This window comes from Mus caroli, unplaced genomic scaffold, assembly GCF_900094665.2.
Source record: "Mus caroli unplaced genomic scaffold, CAROLI_EIJ_v1.1 scaffold_9851_1, whole genome shotgun sequence".
Taxonomy (NCBI): Eukaryota; Metazoa; Chordata; class Mammalia; order Rodentia; family Muridae; genus Mus; species Mus caroli.
In genome coordinates this window covers 10,008-36,091 of record NW_018388843.1, presented here as the reverse complement: position 1 = coordinate 36,091, position 26,084 = coordinate 10,008, and the positions used below count along the sequence as shown (strand labels likewise).

General features: G+C 36.0%; 2 protein-coding genes across 2 annotated transcripts in view; both read left to right on the top strand.

Moving 5' to 3' along the window:
• The window catches only part of LOC110287820 (zinc finger protein 665-like), a gene marked incomplete at its 5' end in the record, with an annotated part of 53,534 nt that overhangs the window by 26,085 nt on the left and 1,365 nt on the right, over positions 1-26,084 (top strand). The window contains 1 exon segment of the mRNA XM_029473752.1: positions 25,799-26,084. This exon segment is cut by the window's right edge and continues 1 nt beyond it. Coding sequence (XP_029329612.1) covers positions 25,799-26,084 — 286 coding nt within the window.
• LOC110287817 (zinc finger protein 679-like) lies at positions 11,998-22,803 on the top strand. The gene is made up of 4 exons (XM_021154339.1): positions 11,998-12,012; positions 12,790-12,916; positions 13,380-13,476; positions 22,725-22,803. Exons 1-4 carry the CDS (start codon positions 11,998-12,000, stop codon positions 22,801-22,803), a joined length of 318 nt encoding a protein of 105 aa, XP_021009998.1.

Genomic DNA, 26,084 nt, shown 5'->3' with positions numbered 1-26,084 from the left:
AAGACACTCTTTTTCCTGTAAAGGCTCTACCCCAATATAGGGTATTGCCAGGCCCAAGAATCAGAAGTGGGTGGGATGGGGAGCAGAAGAATGGGGCGGTGATAGGGGATTTTTTAAGAAGAAACTAAAATAGGGGATAACATTTGAAATGTAATAAAGAAAATATCTAATAAAAATAAAAACCAAACATTTTTCACAACATCCTACTTCAATGATAAAACTCATGAAATTCATTATTGATCTATTAGTATGTTCTATTATATGATCCACATTCATATCTGTCAGTTTTCTTGATGATATCACTGTGTCTTCAGGGTCAGTAATTTGCTGTGCAATCACTTGACATGTCCTTGTGAGCTTTGGTTTTGAAATGCTTATTGACTTGTGATTTCGTTGTTGCTTTGATCCTGAAAAAAAAATCTAGTCTTAAAGTTAGAATATGTATGCAACAATATTTATGTATAATAAACCATAATAAATTAGAGTTGAATCAAATATGCACACCTCTTCAATCACTATTGTATTCAGTAATTTTATGACCATTTGACACAAGATAGAATCATATCAGAAGAAAGAACCCAGTTCTGAAAGTGCTTTAATAAGATCTTGCTTTAAGTAAGCCTGTAGACATTTTCTTAACTAGTGATTCATTGTTGAGGGCCATTCAGATTGTGTGTGTCACTTCTAGGATAGTGGTCATAGTTACTCTATTAAAGAAGGCTGAACAGGTTACACAGACATCCACACACAAATACTGCCAGAAGAGAGCTGGTCTCTCATGAGTGTTCTCACTCCTAAGCTCAGAGGTAAGATCACCACTTTTGCACCAATGTCTCTCCAGAGAAGGACTTGCCAAAGGGGAAAAAAAAAGAAACAAAGAAACAAATACAAGGAATCAGAAAAACCAAAAGCTGGCTCTTTGAAAGAATCACCAAGATGGATCAACCCCTAGAAAAACTAACTAAAGGGCCAAGAGGCAGTATCTAAATTAATACAATCATTAATGAAAAATGAGAGATATAACAAAAAATGGAGGAAATTCAAAAAAATCATCAGATCCTACTATAAAAGACTATACTCAACAAACTGGAAAGTTAGGCAAAATGAATGGTTTTCCAGACAGATGCCATATACCAAAGTTAAATCAAAAGCAGTGAAACTCTCTAAACAGGCCCATATCAGCTAAGAAAATAGTACTTATTAAAAACTTCCGAACCAAAAAGAGCCCATGGCAAGATGGATTTAGTATAGAATTCTATCAGACCTTCAAAGAAGACCTGATACCAATTTTCCTCAAATTATTCCATAAAATTGAAACGGAGGGAACACTAACTTGTTTTACGAAGCCACAATTACTCTGATGCCTAAATCACAAAAGGACCCAACAAAAAAAAGAGAACTTCAGACCATTCTTGCTTTTAAATATTGATGCCAAATTACTCAATAAAATTCTAGCAAACTGAATACAAGAACAAATCAAAAATACACTTAATCCCTGGTATGCAAGGTTGGTTTAATATATAAAAATCAAGTAATGTAATCTATCATTTAACCAAACTCAAAGAAAAAAACACATGATCATCCCTTTAGATAAACAAAAATAATTTGAAAAAATAAAACACCCCTTCATGTTAAAAGTATGGAGAGATCAGGAATTCAAGGCCCATCCATAAACATAAAAACAATTTACTGCAAACGAACAGTCAATATCAAATTAAATGGAGATATACTGGAAGCAATTCCACTGAAATTGGGACAAGACAGGGATGCCCACTCTCCACATATCTATTTAATATTGTACTAGAAATGTTAGCTCAAAAAATAAGACAACAAAAAATATCAAGCACATATAAATTGGTAACGAAGAAAGAAAGGTATCACTATTTGCAGATGATGTGATAGGACACATGAGTGACCCTACAAATTCTAGCAGAGAACTTCTCCAACTGATGAATAACTCCAGCAAAATGCCAGGATATAAAATTAACTCAAATAAATCAGTAGCCTTCCTTTGTACAAAAGATAAACAGGCTGCGAAAGAAATTACGGAACAAATCCCGTTATAATAGTCACAAATAGTATAAAATATGTTGGTATAACTCTAACCAAACAAGTAAAAGACCTGTATTACAATAATGTAAAGTCTCTCAATAATGAAACTGAAGAAGATCTCAGAAAATGGATAGATCTCCCATGCTCATGGGTTGGCATAATTAACATTGTAACAATGGCTGTCCTACCAAAGGCAAACTATAGATTCAATGCAATCCCCATCAAAACCCCAACAAAAATTTCAAAGACATGGAAAGAGCAATTCTCAAATTCATCTGGAAAGTCAAAAACAAAAACAAAAACAAAAAAACAAAATAGTGAAAACAGTTCTTAACTATGAAGGAACAGCTGGGGTAAATTAACATTCCTGATCTCAAGCTTTACTACAGAGCAAGAGTGGTTAAAAACTGCATGGTGTTGGTCCAGAGACAGACATATTAATCAATGGAATGGAACTGAAGACCCAGAATAAAACCAGAAACTCAAGGTGATTTGACCTTTGAAAAAGAAGCCAAAATATACAATGGAAAATAGAAAGCATCTTAAATATATGGTGCTGGTCTAACTTTTTGTCTGTATGTAGAATAATGAAAGTAGACACATATTTGTCAACTTGTACAAAGCTCAAGTTCAAGTGAATCAAGGACCTCAACATAAAACCAGACACGGAATGTAATAGAAGAAAATTAGGAAAGAGCCTTGAACTCATGGGCAAAAGAGAAACTTTTCTAAACAGAACAGCAATGGTTTATGTTCCAAGATCAACCATTGATAAATGGGACCTTATGAAACTGGAATGGTTCTGTAGGCAAAGGACCTAGTCAAGAAGACAAATGATCAACCTTCACATTGGGAAAAAAACTCTTCATTAACCCCACATCTGAGAGAGGACTAATATCCAAAATATATGATTAACTCAAGAAGTTAATCACCAAAAAACCAAACAGCTCAATCAAAATGTGGGGCATAGAACTCAACTGACATTTCACAACTTAGGATTCTCAAATGGTTGAGATGTAACTAAAGAAATATTAAATGCCCTTAGTGAGCAAAGAAATGCAAATAAGAACAACTCTGAGATTCCACTTTACATCAATCAGAATGGCTAAGATCACAACCTCAAGTGACAACACATGTTGGAGAGGATGTGGAGAAAGAGGAAAACAACTATATTGCTGGTGGGATTGCAATCTGGTACTGTAAAGATCAATCTGGAGGTTCCTCTGAAGACTGGAAATAGATGTACCTGAAGACTCAGCTATACCACTCTTGGGAATATACCCAAAAGATGTCCTACCATGCCACAAGGGCACATGTTCCACTATGTTCATAGCAGCCTTATTTGTCATAGCCAGAAGCTTGAAACAACCTAGATGTCCCATGACAGAAATATGGATACAGAAAATGTGTTTCATTTACACAGTGTTATACTACTTAGTTATCAAGAATGAGGACATCCTGAGTTTTGCAGGCAAATGGATGGAACTAGAAAATATCCTGAGTGAAGTAACTCAGACTCAAAACGACATGCAAATTATTGACTCACTAATAAGTGGATATTACATTCCCTGCCCCTTCCCCCCCCCCAAATTACACAAGATACCATCTACAGAACTCAAAAAGCTCAACAAGCTGACGTACCCAAGTGAGGATCCCTCAGTCCAACTTGGGAGAGAAAAGAAAGAAATCACAAATGGGTGGTAGTGAGGTACATGGGAGGAAAATTGGACAGGATGTGGGAGAATGTGTGTGTGGGGGGAACCTTTTCTGGTATTGATTGAGAAAAAGTACTGAAACCCTGAATACCAGGAGAAAGAATGTTAACAGGCAACCCCAGGAAAAAGGGGGTTGTTGGGTGCCTAAAGAATGTACCAGAGACCTGGGAGGTGAGATACTCCCAGGACTCAAAGGGAGGGACCTTAGATGAAATGCCAGACAGTAGGAAGAGGGAAATTATAAAGCCCACCACCCACAGGATAATATCAACTGAGAGATGAGTTTGCCATCCCATAGTCCCATCTCTGACCCATAATGGTTCCTGTCTGAAAAATTACAGGGGAAAAAATGTAGAGGAACCTGAGGAAAAGAAGGTCCAGCAATAGTCCCAAAGTGACGTCTAGCTCAAGGTGACTTCCCAAGACCTGACACTATTACTTAGCCTATAGAGAGCTCACAAAAAGTGATCTATCATGAGTTCCTTCCAAAAGACCCAACAAGCAGTTGAAATAGTCAGGTGTAGATATTTGCATGCAACCAATGGAGAGAAGCAGCTGACCCCTGTTGTTGAATTAGGGAAGGATGAAAGAAGCTGAGGAGAAGGGTGATCCTGTAGGAGGACCAACAGTTACAATTAATCTGGATCCTTGACACCTCTCAAATACTGGACCACCAAACATACAACATACAACACCTGATAAGAGGCTCCATGCAAACATACAGTAGAGGACTTCCTGGTATGTGTTCATTCAGAGATGATGCACCTAATCCAAAGGGAGTTTAAAGGTCATGCTGGATGTTGGTAGGGTCATTCTCGTGGAGATGGGGTTGTGTGGGGAGTAGGTGTGTGATGTGGAGCAGTTGGAAGGTGGATGGGAGGGGTGGGGAATGAAATATGGAGTGTAAAAAAACTAAAAAATAAAATAAAATTTAAAAACATGCATTTAAAAAAAACATTAAAATTAAATTTCAACCCCAGTACTGTAGAATAGATATCACCATGAGAACAGTGCTTGGCTGTTGAGCTTGAATAATTGGGTTTAGTTGCCATCCTGGAACCCAGTTAAAAACTCTGGACATGGTGGTACATTCATGTACTCCTAGTAATCAGAAGACAAAGACATGTATGATCCTTACTAATGGTGATCAGTCAGCTTACTCTACTTGGAATCTTTGTTACACAAAAAAAGTTGTATTGTGTTATCTGAGAATGCATGATTAAACTTGTTCTCTGAACTTCTATCCATGCCTTTATATCCCTACATGTAAATGTACCTAAACAAACACATCCATACACCCCCACACACTTATTCTCCTTTCAATCATCGCTAGAATTCATGAATATTTTTCAGAGTTCATTCATTCTTGCTGCACTGGCTTTAATCTTTGTGGCTATGTTCAAAATTGACAGGAATAGAGACACAAACCTGTTAGCTTCTGTCAATATACCTTATCAACCATGACTAAATTTGTTTTTATATTCTTTTGGAACTTACCTCATTGACATCTCCAGTAAGTATGACTTGGGAACAGTGCTCATTTAATTAGTTCAACTTCAATTTGATAATTGCCAGACTCAGCAATTCTCACTGTTTCTCACTTCTCTGGCAAGGCATGAAACCAACAAATTGCCCACTCTTGCTTCATGAGCAACCCTCATGGAACAAAAATATCATTATTATTGAAGTTCATGTTTTAGCCTGGCATATTATTACCAGCTTGCCAACATTCTCCAATGAGATTGAGGTTGAGATTGGATGATTTTCTTTTTGATCTCAGTCAGAATAACAAAGTAAGATAGATTGGATGATTGTCTTTCTCACTCAAGCAGAACTGCTTATCAGGATGTCTAGAAGAGCTGGCTGGGCCAAGCACACACCTGCACTGTGGTTATATGGATGCCCAATATCAGGTCACATGCCTTCACATCTTGTATATATTCTTTGGTCATATTGTTTGTTTCATCCTTTTGAAAATTCTATATCACAAAGACATGTTCTCACTTTACAGAATGTCTTTACATCTATATTTGCACAACAATAACCATTCATAGAGCCTTGACATTGGCCCCCTAAGACTTCTCTGTGAAATGTTGAGAGGTGGTGTGAGTCATATTGGCAAGCTGTGAGTTCTGCATCATTGTACCTTCACCATTGCAGTGGGTGATGCAAGGGCCTATTTGGGAACTTTGTGTACCAAGGTTATCATTTGGTAATACAGAATGTTCAGCAGTGTTACTAAGCGGGAAGCTCAGATTTAATAGCAGAGTAGTACTCCTTTGTGGAAATATACCACATTTTCTGTTTCTGTTCTTCCATTGATGGATATCTGGATTGTTTCTAGCTTCTGACCATTATAAATAAGGCTTCTATGAACATAGTGCAGCATGTATCCTTGTTCTATGTTGGAGCATCCTTTGTACTATATGCTCAGGAGTAGTAGTATATCTGGGTCTACAGGCAGAATTATTTTAAATTATGTGAGGAGACACAAGATTGTTTTCCAAAGTGGTTTTACAAGTTTGAAATCATACCATCAATGGGTTGCAATAATCCTGAACAAAATTCTCTGAAAGCGAATCCAAGAACAGATCATAACCATCATTCCCCACAACCAGATTACATTTTTTAATGCATTTATTACTTAGGTGCTATGCAATGGCTTCAGTATTCATTTATAACATTGAACTGTGCTGACCTGTTCTTTCCAACCTAATGACAGTGAAATCTGTCACATTCCATTTCTAATCATTATTATTGAACATACTTGTGGAGAGCCGTGAGCAATCGCCATTACAAGATGGTGCTGGCTTCTGCTGAGCCTAACTAGTAAACAAGCCTTGTGCGCAGGTACGAGAGTGAATTCACACCAAGTCATTGCGCATCTCAGGGCGTAGTAATGATGTGATGGGCGAGCAACAAATCAGGTGCTGACATGCCACGCTGAGGGCTATATAAGCAGCACTATTTTCCGGGTTCTGGGTCTTCCCTCCTGAAGAAGTAATAAAGCTTTTGCTGCAGAAGAATCCAGTTATCCGAGTGTGGAGTGTGTTCTTGCTGGCGAGAACAATAGCTCGGGACACATACTGTAGTTTGTAAACCCTTCTTCAGATTCACAATAGTTTCAATATCCTTGTAAGTCAGGCAAGCCTAGCTCTACTTAATGCAAATTTGTAACTTAAGAAATTGAGTCTTTGTTATAAATGTCCCTCTATTATTGTGTCAAGGCACCATGATCAAAGTACCTTAAACAGTAAGAGATTTCATGTGGGACTTTTGGTTTCACAGGGTTAGAATCTATGATTGTTATGGGAGAAATCGTGTCTGTAGGCATGAGGAAATGGCAGTAGCAGAAAGATCAAATCTTCAAGTGCAAACACAAAGCAGAGAGGACTAATGGCATAGTCTTTTGAAGTTGTCAGGTCTATCTCCAATCACAGGTACCCCTACTTCTTTTCATACAGTTCCACAGACTGGAGACAAAATTGTTGAGATACATAAGCTTAATAGGGCCATTCTCTTTAAAAAGTACTGTAGGCATATTAGGTTGTGACAGAATATTTAGCATGGCAATGTTCGGCGGACTGGATCCTGACAGAATCTGCCAGAGCCTGACAAACGCAGAGGCAGATGCTCACAACCAACCATTGGACTGCACAAAGGGTCCCCAGGGGAGGAGTTAAACAGTGGACTGAAGGAGCTGAAGGGTTTTGCAATGGCCAAGGAAGAACAGAAATATCAACCAATCACACTTCATAGAGCTACCAGGGACTAAAGGACTAATCAAGGAGTATACACGTAGGGACTCATGACTATAGCCACATATGTAGCAGATGGCATTCTTTTTGTGCATCAATGGGAGGAAAGGCCCTTGGTGTTGTGAAGTCTCAGTCTCCCAATGTAAGGGAATTCCAGGTCAGGTAGGAAGGAGAGGATGGGTAGGTGGGGCAACATCCTCATAGAAGCAGGGGGAGGGAAATGGGATAGTTGGGTTGTAGGGGGAACCTTGAAAGGGGATAACATTTGAAATTTAAATAAAGAAATTATCTAATAAGCAGCAGCAGCAACATCAACAACAATAACAACAAAATAATGGTAATGACAGGTCATACTTATAGCAATAATCAAAGATCAAAATCCCAACCTATATTTTCATTTAACATGCTTCTATCTTTTACTGATTTTCTGAGATGATACTTTCTCAGCCTGCTCAGAAGTTCTTTCAAATGCACAGTATTCTAAAGGGAGGCTTATTACAACTCCAGAAATATACATCACAAACCTGAAATTCTTGAAACTGATCAGATGTACTAGGCTCTTCCTTTCCCAAGATTATATAATTAGTAAGTCCTGCTGAGACCTTTCAGCATACTGAACTTACTAGAAGTTTCTCAGAACAAATTACCTGGTTAGAATAGGCTCAGATCCCCTAATCTGCCCAGAAGAGGCACTATCCAAACTGCTAGGCTGTTTCCCATACTGGAGTGATTTTCAGTAATGTAGCTCCTTCTGAGTCATTATTGTTCTTGTGAGTAGCTCAAATGAAACATATCAAAGTTTTTAATGCATTTGCAATTCCAATTCTAATAGTATGAAAACTAGCTTATATCAGATTGTCCTGTTACAAATATTGACACTTAACTATTTTCTCCAAAACTGTGTGTATTTAATATTCCTGATTTGGGGAGATAGGTTTTGACCACTCCCTTCTTGGGTGACATACATATCTCTATGTTGCTGAAGAATTCTTCACTGCTGGCTCCTAGATGAATGGCCAAGGTAGAATGTGTTTCCTTTGCCAGGCACTAGCACCTAGTCTGTAACATGCAACACATTCACCATGTGTCATCAGTACCAGATTAGAGAAAGAATACCTGCAAAGTTACTGTATTTTTTGATCGTGGGCACTTTTAACCTTATTCTCGAAGAAGTATCTGTTTCAATGGCCTGGAATGTATCAAGCATGCTTCAGTGGCTGACCAGTGAGTCACAGGATACACATGATTAGGTTCCAGTGCTGAGATTACAATTATGCACTGACCCACTGAGAGTGATGACACTAGTTTTGTGGATTTATATTATGCTAGCAAGGAAAGGACTTTACCATTTTCATCCCAGGATTCATATATATGTGTGTGTGTATGTGTGTATGTGTTTTTGTGTGTGTGTTTGTGTGTGAGTGTTGGTGTGTTGTTTGTGTGTATATGAGTGTGTGTTTGTGTACATGTTTATATTATTTCAATATCTGTATATGTATACACACTCACACACAATATTGTACCTCATAAAACTGAAAAGCTTCTATAAGTCAAAAGACACAGACAACAGGACAAAGTCAAAAGGACAATTTGAGAACCTACATTTTGGGAAAAAAAACCTTCAAGAACTCCACACCAAATACAGAGCTAATATTCAAAAATATGTAAAAACTCAAGAAGTTAACCTTCATTAAACAAATAACTCATGAAAAAATGAGATACAGAGATAAACAGAATTTACAACAGAAGAATCATGAATGGCTAAGGAGCACTTAAAGAAATATTTAATGTCCTTAGTCATCAAGTAAATGCCAATCCAAGGGAACCTGTGGTTCCATCTTACTCTAATATCACACACTAATGTGAAAGCACATGCTTGCAAGAATGTGAACTAATTCTGGTGGGATTTCAAACTGTTTCAACTACTCTGGGAATCAATCTGGGGGTTCCTCAGAAAATTTGAAACAGTTCTACCTGAGGACTCAGCTATAGCACTCTTGGGCATACACCCAAAAGATGCCACAGCATACCACAAAGACACATGTTTCACTTTGTTCATAGTAACCTTATTTGTAATAGCCAGAAGATGAAACACACTTGATGTTTGTCAACTGAAGAATGGATACAGAAAGTAGGGTTCATTTACACAATCAAACAATACTAAGCAAGTAAAAAAGAGAACATCATGAAATTTTCAAGCAAATTGATGGAACTAGAAAAACTGCTGAGTGTGGTAATCCTGAACCAAATGGACATGAATTGCATGTACTCACTGATAAGTGTATAAGTAGCCAGAAATGCCAAAAATCCTGTACCAACTTTTCTTTATACTAGAACATCCACCTTCCATCTATCTCTAGTTCTAACTGTGATGTTACAAATTCAGTGAGGCATTTATTTTTAAGGTGTTGTTAGCACTTATTATTAATAAAGAATAAGGGTGTCAGATACCACAGTCAGGCTACAGCTTTAGAGAGAGACTCTCGCCCAAATTATAGGGGAACCACATGGAGACTGAGTTGCATGTTTGCTACATATATATTCTGGGCCCCATTTCAGCCCTTATATATTCCTTGGTTGCTGGCTTAGTCTCTGAGAGCTCCCAGGAGTTCAAGTTACTTGACTCTCTTGGTCCTTCTGTGGTGTTCATATTCCCTTCAGGGCCTTCAAACCTCTTCCTAACTCCTCCATTAGAGTCACCAAACACAATTCAAAATCTAGCTATGTATATTTGCATATACTTTAGTCAGGTATTGGCTACAGTCTCTCAGAGTACAGAGTTATACTAGGCTCTTGTCTGCAGATTAACAGACTATCATTACAAATGTCAGGATTGTTTGCTTTCCCATTGGATGGGTTTCTAGTCAGTCATTACAGTAAGGTAATAATAATAATACTAATAATAACCAACCATGTGAAAATAATGATATTATAAGTTCTTGAAAGTGGATGTGGTTTAGAAGCACAAAGAATAGAAAAAGCAGAAACAGAAGATGCTCAGAAAAAATTACTTTGCATCAAATATAAAATACTTTTTACCTAATGAAAAAGAAAGATGAATAGCATAAGGATGTTGAGAATAAAAAATGATGTGGGCATAAACCTTCCAAAATGCATGAAAAGGGTTCAAGGTTCTTTGTAGTTAGAGTAATATGAATATTCAGGAGCACATCTATACACAACCGGGAGATTTGATCTGTCAAATAACAGATATCCACTTGTGTCTGACTCCAGGGTCAAAGTTCACAGAATCTTTCAACTTACACAGATCCAGTGGTGATTATTTAATGGAATCATTTCATACAAAAAGTGTAATTGTTTCTATCTACCTTAGAATGTCTCTATAACAAACCCATACAATTTAAGGAATTGTCCTGTTGTATCTTCCTTGTGTTGCAAGCCCAGTGCACAGAATATGTCTATCTGCCTTTAATGTGCCAGCAGTTCATAATGGCATGTACAATATATTTTTATTATAAAAAGATAATTGCAATATAGATATATTAATTAATAGTGCATCACAAACTTTGAAAATTTCTTTGTAGACTAAGCGTACATCTTGCATTGCTGAAACTTCTCCCATCCAGGTCATATAGCCATAAAATGGGAAAATCATACCAGGTAAAGCAAAAATATAGAAAAAAAGAAATGAATGAAAAATTCCAACAAAATATTGAAGAACAATTTGAGTTCATGGTAGTATTCTTGTAGAAAATGGGTGAGTTTTGCAGTAGAGTACAACTTATGTTGTCAGTATATTCTTTGTAGAAATTAAATCACACTGGTTGGTAAAGATGCCTTTAATATACATGGATTTTCAGCCTCTTATCAGTCTAAAGTGCCAATATGGAAGAAGTTGTAGGAGAATGAAATTCACCTGCTTTCAGTAACAGGTGAAAGTTTAAAAGTGGTGCAGGGGTGTCATATATATGTATGAATAAGTAGTGTTCTTGATCATGAATCCAAAAGATGCAATGTTACTGTTAAAAGGACCTGTTTTAATAACATGGTCCTGCGACTTCCTTCAAAACCATGAAATTGTGGGAGAAAGAAGCTAGAAGAAATATCTCTGTGGAGACCTTGGTGAAGCAGGCATCTATTGCCTTGATTTTCTTCACTACAGGAAAGTCTCTTGCTTACCAGTAGGAGAAATCCCTTCAGCTGGTGATACTTCAAAGATTCTGGCCATAATCAGAAAAATATGTGTCAATTCTGTTTTGATAATTCTTCTCAGGCAAGTATATGGAAATTCTTATGAAAATCTTCTTTCTTTTGCCTGTAAAAGGTCTTATTTCCTTCATGTCTCCTCTTGCACAAGGAATTGGGTGTGGCCAGTATTGATTCCTGCTTTCTACACTTCAATTTTTCTAGAAATAGGGAGAGTCACTGCCTCTACATGCTGATGGTTTCTGGAAGGTGAAATTTTAATGTAAACCTTTGTGCGACATTCCCTTCTGAATGAGAAAGGAAAGATGTCTTCCTCTAAGGTAAATGAATGCATGGGATTTGGAAAATTTGAGTGTTCTTAAAGAAATGTTTCATTTTTAGAATTTTCAAACCTTCCTTATTGTGGCTCAAATTTACAGAACTATTTTTTCATATGATTCTCAGCATTACTTCTTAATACAGTTATGTCACTGCTGAGCTAAAAATAGATTTTCCCTTTTACCAGTCTCCTACATTTTTTCAATATGACTTGCATAAATGAAAACACAATGTGAAAATATTTAAAAATTTCTAATCACAAAACTGAGTGTAGATGAGACTAAAGATTAATATATATATACTTGACTTCTACTGGGAGTCATTTGAGTCATTATTTGTCTGTGAAGGTAAGTGCATGTTTCATGAATCTTTCATCTCAGGGACTTCTGCAGTAGTTATCAGCTTTACTCTTGCTGCAGCAATTTAATACATTTCTTCATGCCGTGCTGACCCAATTATGTTTTTATTTTTATTGATACTCCAGAAGTATAATTTTGGTACACCTATGAAGCTTGTTGTAAATATTTCTGTTTTATGGTGGCTTTGGTGCTCACCATTAGATCATTTGGGGGATTATGACATGTGTCCTCAAAAACGTAATGACCATCACCATGAGTTTTTCTTGACTATTGGAACTGTTCAGAGAGTGTCAAATTTCTTATCTCAGAAATCATTTGTCAAATATGCATGTTAGTTATTGGTATCAAAAAGTTCTATATTTAACTAACAATTCTTTGACCAATTGACAAAAATGAGAACATTGATAACTTTAATTTTAGGGTCTATTGACATTCATGGATGTGGCTATAGAGTTCTCTAAGGAGGAGTGGGGATGTCTGGATTCTGCTCAGAGAACTTTGTACAGAGATGTCATGTTGGAGAATTACAATAACCTGGTTTCTCTGGGTAAGTATATTTTTAATCCATAATTTCTACTTCAGTTAGAGATATCTAAAATTCCTACTACTATTTGGGTCTGACATCTGTTAAATAGTCCTTCTCTTCTGTTTTATATATATTGAATACTCTCTGATTTATAGCTAATAAGTTATTTATCTTTATCTTGTTTTTACGTTTAACATGCTGATCAGTAAAATATTATACACTTTTTGAAAAGGCAGCGTGTTGCTTTTATAAATGATTGTACTTTGACTCTCAAAGTTGGCTTTATTGAATGTTGTAAATGTACAATGAAATTCAGAATTTAAAAAGGTTTCAGTATGTAGAATCTAAAACACTTTGGAGAGAAGTGAATATAAAAATTCATTCATTTATCTTTTATTCTCGGCATGTCACCTACATATCATAATTCTGTGATAGTACATAAGTATATTCAATGGCATATTTTTGTGCTCATTTGAATGTACAGGTGTTGCTGTTTCAAAGCCAGAGGTAATCGTCTGTCTTGAACAAAACAACGAACCATGGATTGCTGGTAGAGAAGATACAGAAAGAAAAAAAAACAGGTAATTTGAAGTGAAATTACATGTCATGTGATGAATGTAAACTCGGGAGTAATCCAGACCTGACATATGTCTAGAAAAGCTCTGTAATAGAAATTGTTCCTAAGAATTTCTTTCAGAATAATGAATAAAATAAACAGTATAACAATGGATACTATATGATCTCTGCCTCATTTTACCTGAATACTCATGTTATGAAATATACTATGTTTAGACAGTTTTACAAAGTAGCAGATTTTTTTATATTCTAATTACATTTTTTCTGTTACATGTGAATGATCAGTAATAGTCATTTATATTTGAGTAATTTATTGATTTATTTCATTTTCAGTTGTTTTGTTGAGTATATTTTTCTCTTTTTCAGCTTCTTGCATCACCATTCTCTTCACTAACTCAATATCATGATTACTCTGACTTTTATGTCCCTTTTTCTCTTTTTCTGCCTCTTTCTTCGTCTCTCACTTTCTATCTCTTGTACAGATGCATTTTATTTAGCATCATTCAGTAAATCTGGACTTTAAAATCCTTCCATCTTATTTTCTGCTTAGGTTCCTGATCCTTGATAAGAGGGTATGATAAAGAAAATTTAGATAAGACTAAGTGTTCTGAAGTCTTTCTGTTTCTGTACATTGTTGATATACATATTAAGTTTCTCCATTGAAGTATAAGTGATATACATATCTAGTGGAAAAGAAGTATAACCTTAAGAGTCATATTGTAGCCAATTTTATTTGCAGTATGAAAAGTAGATTTTTGATGAAATTTAGAATTGCTATACCTCTGTGAAATATTGACTTGAAAGTTTCTTGGGGATTGCATTGAAACTGAAGCTTACTTTTGGAAATATGGCTATTGTTACTAGGTTAATCCTGCCAATGAGCATGTGAGATCTGTCCATCATTTCAGGTCATCTTAGATTTTTTTCTTTAGACACTTCAACTTCTTGTCATACAGATATGTTACTTGCCTGGATTGTGTCACATCAACATATTTTATATTATTTCTGGCAATTTTAAAAGGTTTCATTTCCATAATTTCTTTCGCAGCCCATTTATCCTTTAATCAGAAGAAGGCTACTGATTAGTTTGAGTTAATTTTATATCCAGCCACATTGCTGAATTTTTTGTCAGATATAGGAGTACTCTTGTGGAAGTTTGGTCAGTTATATATGCTATCAAAAAACTCAGGATGTGGGAGTGGGTGGGTAGGGGAGTGGGGGTGTAGTGTATTCGGGACCTTTTGGATAGCATTGGAAATGTAAATGAGGAAAATACCTAATAAAAAATAATAATTAAAAAAAAAGGAAAAAAAAACCTCAGGATAGCATAATCCACTTTTTAATATTTATTTATTTATTTATTCATTTATTTATTTAATGTACTTGAGCACTTTGTTGCTGTGTTCAGATACACCAGAAGAGGGAATCTGATTCCATTACAGATGGCTGTGAGCCACCATGTGGTTGCTGGGAATTGTAGTCAGGACCAATGAAAGAGCAGCCAGTGCTTTTAACCATTGAGCCATCTCACCAGCCTCTGAAAAATCCGTTCTTAACAATAAATATCTTCTGGGGAAATTACTTTCCCTGACCTCAAACTGTAGTTCATACCAAGAGTGATTAAAAACTGCGTGGGGAGTTTGTACAGGCAGGTAGATCAATGGAATTTAATTGAAGACCCAGAAATGAACCCACAAATCTATGTTCACTTTACTTGGATAGAGAATTTACATGATCTTTGACAGAGAAAACAAACTCATTCAGTGGAAAAAAGACAGCATTTTCAGCAAATGGTGCTGTTTCTACTTTTAGTTGACATGTAGAAGAATACAAATTGATCCATTCTTATCTCTTTGTGGAAAGCTCAAGTCCAAGTCTAGTCGAAATCCGATTGGCTGAATCTAATAGAAGAGTAAGTGGGAAAGAACCTCGAACACATTGTCACAGGGGGTAATTTCATGAACAGAACACAACTAGCTCATGCTCTAAAGTCAACAATTGGCAGATAGGACTTCATAAATTTGAAAATCTTCTGTAAATCAAAGGACATTGTTATTGATTATTTATAATGTCCTTTGCCTTACAGAAGTTTTTCAATTTGCTCAATCTCTGTGAGGAGTCATAGGACACACACCTATTGAGAAAAGATCTTTACCAACCTGTATCAAATAGTGGGCTGATATCCATAATTTAAAGATAACTCAAGAAGTTAGACTTTAGAGGACAAAATAACCCTGATAAAAATGGGGTACAGAGCTAAATAAGAATTATCAACTGAGGTATCTCAAATGGTTGAGAAGCACTTAAAGGAATGTTCAACATTGTTAGTCATCAAGGAAATACAAATCAAAACGACCTTAGATTTCACCTCAGACCAATCAGAATGGCTAAGATACAAAAGTCACGAAGTAGAAAATGCTGGCAAGGATGTGGAGAAAGGAGAACACTTCTTCATTTCTGGTGGAACTCCAACCTTGTAAAACTACTTTGGAAATCAATTTGACAGTTCCTCAGAGAACTGTAAATAGATCTACCTGAAGACCAAGCTATACCCCTATTAGGTATATACCCAAAAGGTGCTCCAGCATATAAAAAGGACACATGCTCCACTATATTTATTGCAGTCTAATTTGTAATAACCAGAATATGGAAACAACCTAGATATCCTTCAACTTAAGAATGAACACAGAAAAAGTGGTACATTTTGACAGCGAAATACTACTCCACAAATAAATGGAAGGACTTCGTGAAATTCACAGACAAATGAATGGAATGAGAAAATTTCATTCTGAATATTGTAACTCATAAACAAAAGAACACTCATGGTATATACTCAATGATAAGTGGATATTAGCCCAAAATTTGCAATACCCACAATGCAACCCACAATCCATTTGGAACTTTCCTAGAAGTAAGATCAAAGTTTAGATGTTTCAATCCTACATAGAATGTAAGACAAAATTATCATAGGAGGAAGAGGGAAGGAGGAACCTAGGAGGGGAAAAAGGGGAGCAAGTTCAGGTATTGAAAGAAAGACCAAAGAAATTCAGTGGGCAAGATATTGAATAGAACCATGTAGCAATGGATAAAGGGAACTGGTATTAGCCACTAGAAAGTCCCAGACTCCAGAGAATAGAGTGGCTCCCAGGACACAAACTTGATGAGTGTAGCCAAAATATCCAATAAAGAGAACACATAACCAGCAGAGACTACCTCCAGTAGATAGGCACAGCATCAAACTAAGGGATGGGACTACCCACATATATAAAAATTTTAACTCAGAAATGTTCCTGTCCAAAGGAAAGAGAGGGATAAAAATTGGTACAGATAGTGAAGGAAAGGCAATCCAGAGACCAGCCTACAGACAGATCCATCCAGTCTGCATATACCTATCCAAAACACTGTTGATGATGCCAAGAAGTGCTTGTTGACTGGAGCCTGGTATGTCTGTTCCCTGAGAGGTTCTACCAGCATTTGACCAACACAGATGCAGATACTCACACACTGAACTGGGGACCCCAATGGATGAGCTAGGGGAAGGAATAAAGGAGCCAAAAGGAACTGCAACCACATCTGGAGAGCAATATCAACTTTGTGAATATCCTCAAGCTCCTAGGAGAAATTCCCCAACCAAAGAGTATAAATACAGAGAGCCATGGCTCCAGATACATATGTAGAAGAGTATCATCTTTGTAGGCATCAATGGGAGGGGAGGCCTGATGTGGAGTCTTGATGCCCCAACATAGGGGGATGCTAGAGTGGTGAGGTTAAAGTTGGTGAGTGGGTAGAGGAGCACCTTCATAGGGCTAAAGTGTAGGGGAAAGATTAACGATGGAATGGGGTGTTTGTGGAGGCGTACCTGGGAAGGAGAATAACATTGAAATGTAAACAAATGAAATGATAGATAATAATAAATAACAGTAGATTTTAATGTAGGGCCCAGGTCCCTTTTGGTCTCATGTTCTTGGCCTCATAAGCCATATCCCATATGCGTGTTAACTCACAAAGCCATAATGCTGCAAATTAAAAATTGGAAGTTAACTCCAAGCCATTTGGAACATTATATACACAAATGAACATAGATTCCAGGAATGTCAGTATTGGACCTCAAAAATTTTTTAGCTTGGTGAGAGTAATAATTTGTTTTGTCTTCCTATAGTGTTGCAGTATCTGACAGTACTATGAATGTAATTCAATAGGCATGAACCATAGGTGTGGGTTCATTTCTGGGTCTTCAATTCTATTCTATTGGTCTACCTGCTTGTTGCTGTACCAGGACTGTGCAGCTTTTATCCCAATTGCTCTGTAGTACAACTTTAGGTCAGGCATGGTTATTCCACCAGAGAATCTTTTATCACTGAGACAAATTTTTGCTATCCTAGGTTTTATTATTTATTCCAGATGAATTTGCAAATTGCCCTTTCTAATTCATTGAAGAATTGAGTTGGAATTTTGATGGGGATTGCACTGAATATGTAGATTGCTTTCTGCAAGATAGCCATTTTCCTATATTGATCCTGTCAATCCATGAGCATGGGATATTTTTCCATCTGAGATCTTCTCTGATTTCGTTCTTCAGAGACTTGAAGTCCTTATCATATAGATCTTCCACTTCCTTAGTTAGAATCACACCAAGGTATTTTGTATTTTTTGAGAATATTTTGAAGGTTGTTCTTTCCCTGATTTCTTTCTCAGCCTGTTTATCCTTTCTGTACAGAAATGCCACTGAATTGATTGACTTAATTTTATATCCAGCTATTTCACTGAAGCTCTTGATCAAGTTTAGGAGTTCTGTGGTATAATTTAAATATAAGAAATCTGATATGTATTTAACTTTGGTACCTGATCATTGCCTAGAAAAGTGTCCATTTAACCCTGGTTTTCCTGTTTTGTTGAGTATAGCCTTTTGTAATAGGATCTGATGATGTTTCTGATTTCCTCAGGTTCTCTTGTTATGTCCACTTATTAAATTCTGATTGTGTTAATTAGGATAAAGTCCCTGTGCCCTCTAGTTAGTTTGGGTAAGGGTTTATCTATCTTGTTGATTTTCTCTAAAAACCAGCTCCTGGTTTGGTTGATTCTTTGTATAGTCTTTTTCTTTCTACTTGGTTGATTTCAGCCCTGAGTTTGATTATTTCCTGTTTTCTACTCCTCATGGGTGACTTGCTTCCTTTTGTTCTAGAGCTTTTAACTATGCTTTAAAGCTGTTAGTGTGTGCTCTCTCTAGTTTCTTTTCGGCAGCACTAAGGTATGAGTTTTCCTCTTAGGACTGCTTTCATTGTGTCCCATAAGTTTGGGTATTTTGTGGCTTCATTTAAGTTAAACTCTAAAAAGTCTTTATTTTCTTTTTTATTTCTTCTTTGACCAAGTTATCATTGAGTAGAGTGTTGTTCAGTTTCCATGTGAATGTTGGCTTTTTATGATTTAGGTTGTTATTGATGATCAGCCTTAGTCCACGGTGCTCTGATAGGATGCATGGGATAATATCAATATTTTTGTATCTGTTGAGGCCTGTTTTGTGACCATGTATATGGTCGATTTTGGAGAAGGTACCATGAGGTGCTGAGAAGAAGGTATATCCTTTTGTTTTAATATAAAATGTTATGTAGATATCTGTCAAAACAATTTATTTCATAACTTCTATTAGTTTCAATGTGTCTCTGTTTCATTTCTGTTTCCAGGATCTTTCCATTGATGAGAGTGGGGTGTTTAAGTCTCCCACTATTATTGTTTGAGGTGCACTGCGTGCTTTAAGCTTACTAAAGTTTCTTTAATGAATGTGGATGTCCTTGCATTTGGAGCATAGGTATTCAGAACTGAGAGTTCATCTTGGAAGATTTTACCTTTGTTGAGTATGAAGTGCCCCTCCTTGTCTTTTTTGATGACTTTGGGTTGGAAGTCGATTTTATTAGATATTAGAATGGCTACTCCAGCTTGTTTCTTTGGACCATTTGCTTGGAAAATTGTTTTCCAGCCTTTTACTCTGAAGTAGTGTCTGTTTTTTTTTTCCCTGAGGTACATTTCCTGTATGCAGCAAAATGTTGGCTCCTGTTTATGTAGACAGTCTTTTAGTCTATATCTTTTTGTTTGGTAATTGAGTGCATTGATTTTTAAAAGATACTTAGGACAAGTAATTGTTATTTACTCTTATTTTAGTTACTAGATTTGGGATTCTGTTCTTATAGCTATCTTCTTTTAGGTTTGTTCAAGGATTACTTTCTTGCTTTTTCTAGGGTGTCATTTCCCTCCTTGAGTTGGAGTTTTCCCTTTATTATCCTTTGAAGGACTGGATTCCTGAAAAGATATTGTGTGAATTTGGTTTTGTCATGGAATACTTTGCTTTCTCCATCTATGGTAATTGAAAGTTTTGCTGGGTATAGTATCCTGATCTGGCATTTATGTTCTCTTAGGGTCTGTATAACATATGTCCATGATCTTCTGGCTTTCATAGTCTCTGGTGAAAGTATGGTATAATTCTAATAGGCCTGTCTTTATATGTTACTTGAACTTTTCCCATTATTGCTTTTAATATACTATCCTTATTTAGTGCATTTGTTGTTCTGATTATTATGTATCAGGAAGAATGTCTTTTCTGTTCCAGTCCCTTTGGAGTTCTGTAGGCTTCTTGTATGTTTATGGGCATCTCTTTTTTTAGTAAGGGAAATTTTCTTCTATAATTTTGTTGAAGATATTTACTGGCCCTTAATTTGAAAATCTTGATTCTCATCTACACCTATTATCCTTTGGTTTGATCTTCTCATTGTGTCCTGGATTTTCTGGATGTTTTGTGTTAAGATCTTTTTGCATATTGCATTTTCTTTGATCATTGTGTCCATGTTTTCTATTGAGTCTTCTGCACTTGAGATACTTTCTTCCATCTATTGTATTCTGTGGCTGATGTTCACATCTATGGTTCCTGATTTCTATCCTAGGATTTCTATCCCCAGACTTGTCTGCCTTTGTGATTTCTTTATTGTTTCTACTTCCATTTTTAGAGCGTGGATGGTTCTGTTCAATTCTTTCACCTGTTTGATATTGTTTTCCTGCAACTCTTTAAGGGATTTTTTTTTTTGTTTCTTCCTTAAGAGTTTCTATCTGTTTGCCTGTGTTTTCCTATATTTCCTTCTTTAAGTCCTCAATCATTATCATGAGAAGTGACTTTAGATCCATTTCTTGCTTTTCTAGTGGGATGGTATATCTAGGACTTGCTATGGTGGGAAAGTTAGTTTCTGATGATGACAAGTAACCTTGGTTTCTGTTGCTTCTGTTGTTTCACTTGCCTCCTGCCATCTAATTATCTCAAGTGCTTTCTCCCCTCAGTATTTCTGATTGGAGCCTGTCCTTCCTATAATCTTGGTTGTTTCAGGACTCTTCAGAGTCCTGCTTTCTCTGTGATCTTTGATTCCAGTTTCCTGTGAACCTGATATTCTGAGTGTTTCAGAGTTCTTGGCAGTCAAACCTCCTTTGAGACCTTTATAACCTGGTTTGAACAAGCTTCTGTTATCCTGGGATCCTGGAAACCTGTCAGATATATGGGTTATCTATTTTTTTTCCACAGTATATAGTCTGCCATTTCATCCTATAAATTTTTTTCTTTTCTTTTTTTTTCTTTTTCTTTTTCTTTTTTTTTTCTTTTTTTTTTTTTTTTTTTGTCTCGCAGTCACTTTTTATCTTTAGGAGATCCCATTTAATTTTTTTTTTTTATCTTAGACCCTTAGTAATTTTTGTTCTGCTCAATATGTTGTCTCCTGTACCATTGCATTCAAGACTATTCCCCACTCTGATGGATTGTATTTGCTTGGGCTAAGGAGTAGCACTATCAGGAGAGGATTTGGCCTTTTTGGAGTGGGTGTGTCATTGTGAGCATCAGCTTTCATACTCTAGTCCTTGCTGCCTGGAAGCCAGTTGTCTCCCATTGGCCTGCAGAAGAAGAGAGTGGTCTCTCAGCTCTTCCTGTGCCTTGCATCTCTGGATGCTGAGATACTCTCCCTTTGATGATAACGGATTGAATCTTTTTACTTGAATTTCTATTCTAGCTTCTAAGCCTGACATGTTCTCTTCCATCTCATGTTTGTATTGATGATACTTATATCTAAAACTCCTGATCACTTTTCTATTCTTCCTCTTTCTAAGTTTGTCTCAGATTCTTCATTTTTCCTATTTTCCTTTTCATATCTTAACATTTGTATTAATTTTGTTAACAGGAATGTATTACCATATGATACTTAGTATTAATTTTGCTTCCTTTTAAGGGCTTCTACAAGTTTAATTATATTTTCTATTATTTCTTCATGTGAATCTCTGTAAACAAATTTTATTTATTTTTAAAAAGTCCTCCATCATGTTAATAATGTTTAACTTAAGGTTATATTCTTACACTTTAGGATTGTGAGGATACACAGTGAGTAGATTTATAGGATAGCTAAGTTAGAGTAGTACCATATTGCCCTCAATTTTGTTGATTATATTCTTTCCTATTTCTTAGGCCACCTGGAGGTCCCTGGCGTTCACAGTCCTGGTAGTTCCTGTTAGCTATGGGACTTTGCATATTGAGCTGGTAGTTCTTGGTAGACTAAGGCCTCTGGGATTTCAAGTAGACACTGTTTTCCCTGGTGGCAGCAGCCTTCCAGTTTTGTAGACAGAGACTGTAGTCACAGATAGGTTCAGAATTCTGGATGTCCAAGGTGTTGGCAGGCTTCTAGGAAGGAAGTTATAGCTTGAATTTCCTGATGTCTGCAGACATCTGGCATTGATTGAAGTGGTATTACCTGGAAGATGCAGCCCAGAGTAGATAGGGAAGACCTCATGGTAGCTATGTTTTCCAGGAAATCCAGGAGGGAGAAGATTGATAATCTTACCTGTTTGTCCAGGATGGAAACAGCCTCCAGGGATGTAGACAGCATTTTGGTCCAGGGAATTGTCTGAAGTTCTGGGATTCTGAAATTATAATTTAAATAATTTATGACTGTTCAAATGTCAGGTCAAGAATTTCATGTTAACTTAAAGTTTTACATAGTAATATGGTTGGAAAATTGAGCCCTTTATCTCATTAACAACTATCAGATTTCTTCAGAATATATGTCTCAATGAATATTCCTTAACATATTTCAAAATTTTGAAATTCACTACTCTTATGTGCCTGATATGCTTTTTACCTGGTATACTTAAAACTTTTTCATGTATTTTTCCTTGATTTTTAAAATTTTTAGATCATATCCTATTTTTAATTTAATTTGTTTTTTTTCTAATTCAGTTTATATGTGGATCTTTGCCTCACTCCCTGTCACCCCTTTGGCAATCCTTTCACCAGCCCCTATCAACTTCTACTTTGAAGAGGTAGGCTTCTCCTGGGTATACATCCAAGATGGCACTTCAATTCCCTGCCTGACTAAGTGTTTCCTCTCCCACTGAGGCCTGACAATACAGCCAATACCCCATGTCCACATAACAGCTTTTGGAATAGCCCACATTCTAGTTGTTCAGGACCCACATGAAGGTTAAGTTGCACAACTTCTACTTATATGCATAGTTCCAGTTCATGCATGATATTTGGTTGGTCGTTCTAATTCTTAAAGACCCATAGGTCCTAGTTATTTGACTCTGTTACTCTTCCTGTGGAGTTCTTATCCCTTTGGGGACCTGCAATATTACTTCCTATTCTTTCATAAGAGTCCCCAATAACCATCACTGTTTGTGGATATCTGTATCTGTCTGAGTCAACTGCTGGGTGAAGCCTCTCAGAGGACAACATACTCCTGTTTGCAAGCATAGCAGAGTATCATTAATAAAGTCATGGATTGGTGCTTCCACATGGGAAGGGTCTCAATTTCATCCAGTTACTAGATGGATATCCCCTTAGTTTCTGCTCCATCCTCAATACCAGTGTTTCTTGTAGACAGGATAAATTTAGATTTGAAAGGTTTCTGGGTAGGTTATTATCTTTATCACTCTATTTGCATTTATGCCTGAATACAGGAGGTTGCCCCTTGAGCTTTCATATCTCCAATATAGCCAGTCACAACTAACATCACCCCAATTGATTCTTTGATTCTTATATTATCTCTGGTATCGATCTCATCTTGATGATATCCCCCACCACTAACCACCATCAATTCAAGATTTCCATTTATTTTCATAAGCATCAGTCCTTCTGTCATGTTGTTCTTTATGCCTGATCCTGAAACACACATTTCCATCCCTTACCCACATACTCTCCGAGTTCCCTTTCTCCATCTGGCTATTATGCTATTTAATTCCCCTTTCTAAGTGAAATTCAGTCCTCATCAGTAGGATATTTTTTAATTTGAAGTATCTTTTGGTCTTAGGAATGCAATATGGTACATTTTTATGCCATATATATATGTAAGTGAGTATGTATATCATGCATATTTTTTGAGGGCTGGGTTATCTCAAACACGTTGACATTCTCAAGTTATATCCACTGGCCTGCAAAATAAATGATGTCTTTGTTTTTCATATATGAAAAGTATTACATTGTATAAATTTACCACATTTTCTTTATCCATTCTTAAGATTTCCATCTAGGTTGTTTACAGTTTGTAGCTTTTACGAAAAAAAAATCACTCTCATAGAAACCACTGAGGAAAATATCTTTATGGGATGTTGGAGCTCTTAAGATTTTATCATATATATTTCCTTGTTTTCTTATAAATATTCTCTCTGATTTTAAATCCATTCTTTAATGTTGCATTAGAATTCAGTCCTAAATGAAGTATTGTAGGTCCTCATTATTGTCATTGGAAAGATTATTTATTTCCATATCAAAGATTCATTTTCACAGAGGGAAGAAGTTTTATTAATTAATGAGTTCCACCAATTCTGTTTCAAGTTGTAGTGTTATAATGAATAATTATGTCATTCATAATATTATAAAATATTTATCACATTTTATGAAATATCATCTGATATACATAATGTTTATAAAATTGTTCATTTTTAAGAAATTGCTACATTTCTGTACTGAATTTATATTAGGCTCACATTGGTTCTTTTTCATGAATTGTGCATGTATATTGTTTTCATCTAAATCCAAAATGTCATATAATTTTTTGTTTTTAATATTTTCAGCTCTGTCATGTGAGTATACCATGAAGCTACTCCCCAAAAGACGTACACAGGATTACTTTCAGAACAAAATAACACAAAGATTTGTATTTAATAGCCTTTTAGATCTCTTTCGAAAGTAGTTCTGGGAATATAGACATGTTAATGCAGACTATGAAACATATGATAATGTAAATGATCAATGTGAAAAGCACATCTTTTTCATTTCTGAAAATTATCAAGAAGCCCTAACTTTCCTTGAAAGGAGTCAGTCTGGGTCACTCTCGTTTTCACAACTGGAGGATTCTCTAGGAAAAAATTTCACAAGATTTGAAGCACAACTCTATTTTACACGGAAATACCCATGCATTAAAAGTGACATTTGGGTGCATAAGTTGTGTTTCCTGATGCATATATTACAGAATATGAGATTAAACAGTGCTTCAGTGCTCTATGAACAAATGAGATTGTGGAGCACAGAAAAACGTACTGAATGTCATCAAGGTGATAGAATCTTCTCTCAAAATTTATGGCATTTCCCACAAAATTGTGGGAAATGCCATAAATTTTGAGAGAAAAACCTACTCAGTGACAAGTTATATGATGTAGATCAACATAAGAAAGAATCTATGAATGCAGTGAATCATGGAAGATATAATGTGGGAGGTAATTTAAAAAGCTCTAATACAATAATTGATATTAATATAGGCTCTGTTAAGAAGGCTTTACTAATGTATTACGTAAGCAATCAATATAGAGAGATATTATATAAAGGTAATGACTTATTAGAAGATTCTATTTGTAAAACAAATCCAAGTGAAAATCAGATAAGCAGCTTTATTCCAGAATTCATTATAGCAATCATAGTAAAATGGCTACCTCTAATCACTGCTCCCAATCTTCTTCACAACAGCATACTACAGAGAAATGTTGGATAAATGAAAATAAGAATGCCATTTTAAGTGAATCGTCAATTCATAGCTGGTATACTGGACAATGGATTAATGGAGAGTCCAAGAGATACCTCTATGATACATACAAAGATGCCTCAAATGAATCGTTAAATTTCAAGAAAGTACAGAAAGTAAATAAATGTAATATGTATGGGAAATATTTTATAGAGTCCACAAATCTTCAAGCTTATTATAGAACTCCTACCCAAGAGACACCTAACAAATGTAATGAATTTGGAAAATTCTTTACCTGTTCCTCAAGTCTCAAAGTGAGCCATGAAAACTGTACAGTAAAATTACTTCATAAATCTAATAACTGTGGAAAATCATTTTCACAGTCCTCAAAACGTCAAGTTCACTACAGAATACACACAGGAGAGAAACCTTACAAATGTAACAAATGTGGGAAATCTTTTACACAGAACTCAGAGCTTAAAGTTCACTACAGAATCCATACAGGAGAAAAGCCTTACAAATGCAATGAATGTGGCAAATGTTTTACACAGAACAAAGTGCTTAAAAATCACTACAGAATTCATACAGGAGAGAAACCTTACAAATGTAATGAATGTGGCAAATCTTTTACACAATCCTCA

Bases quoted from the DNA above. Each gene is read 5' to 3' on its own strand.
- LOC110287817 (XM_021154339.1), top strand. The intron at 12,917-13,379 runs GTAAGTATATTT...TTGAATGTACAG, and splicing joins CAATAACCTGGTTTCTCTGG to GTGTTGCTGTTTCAAAGCCA. The intron at 13,477-22,724 runs GTAATTTGAAGT...TTTCTAATTCAG, and splicing joins ACAGAAAGAAAAAAAAACAG to TTTATATGTGGATCTTTGCC.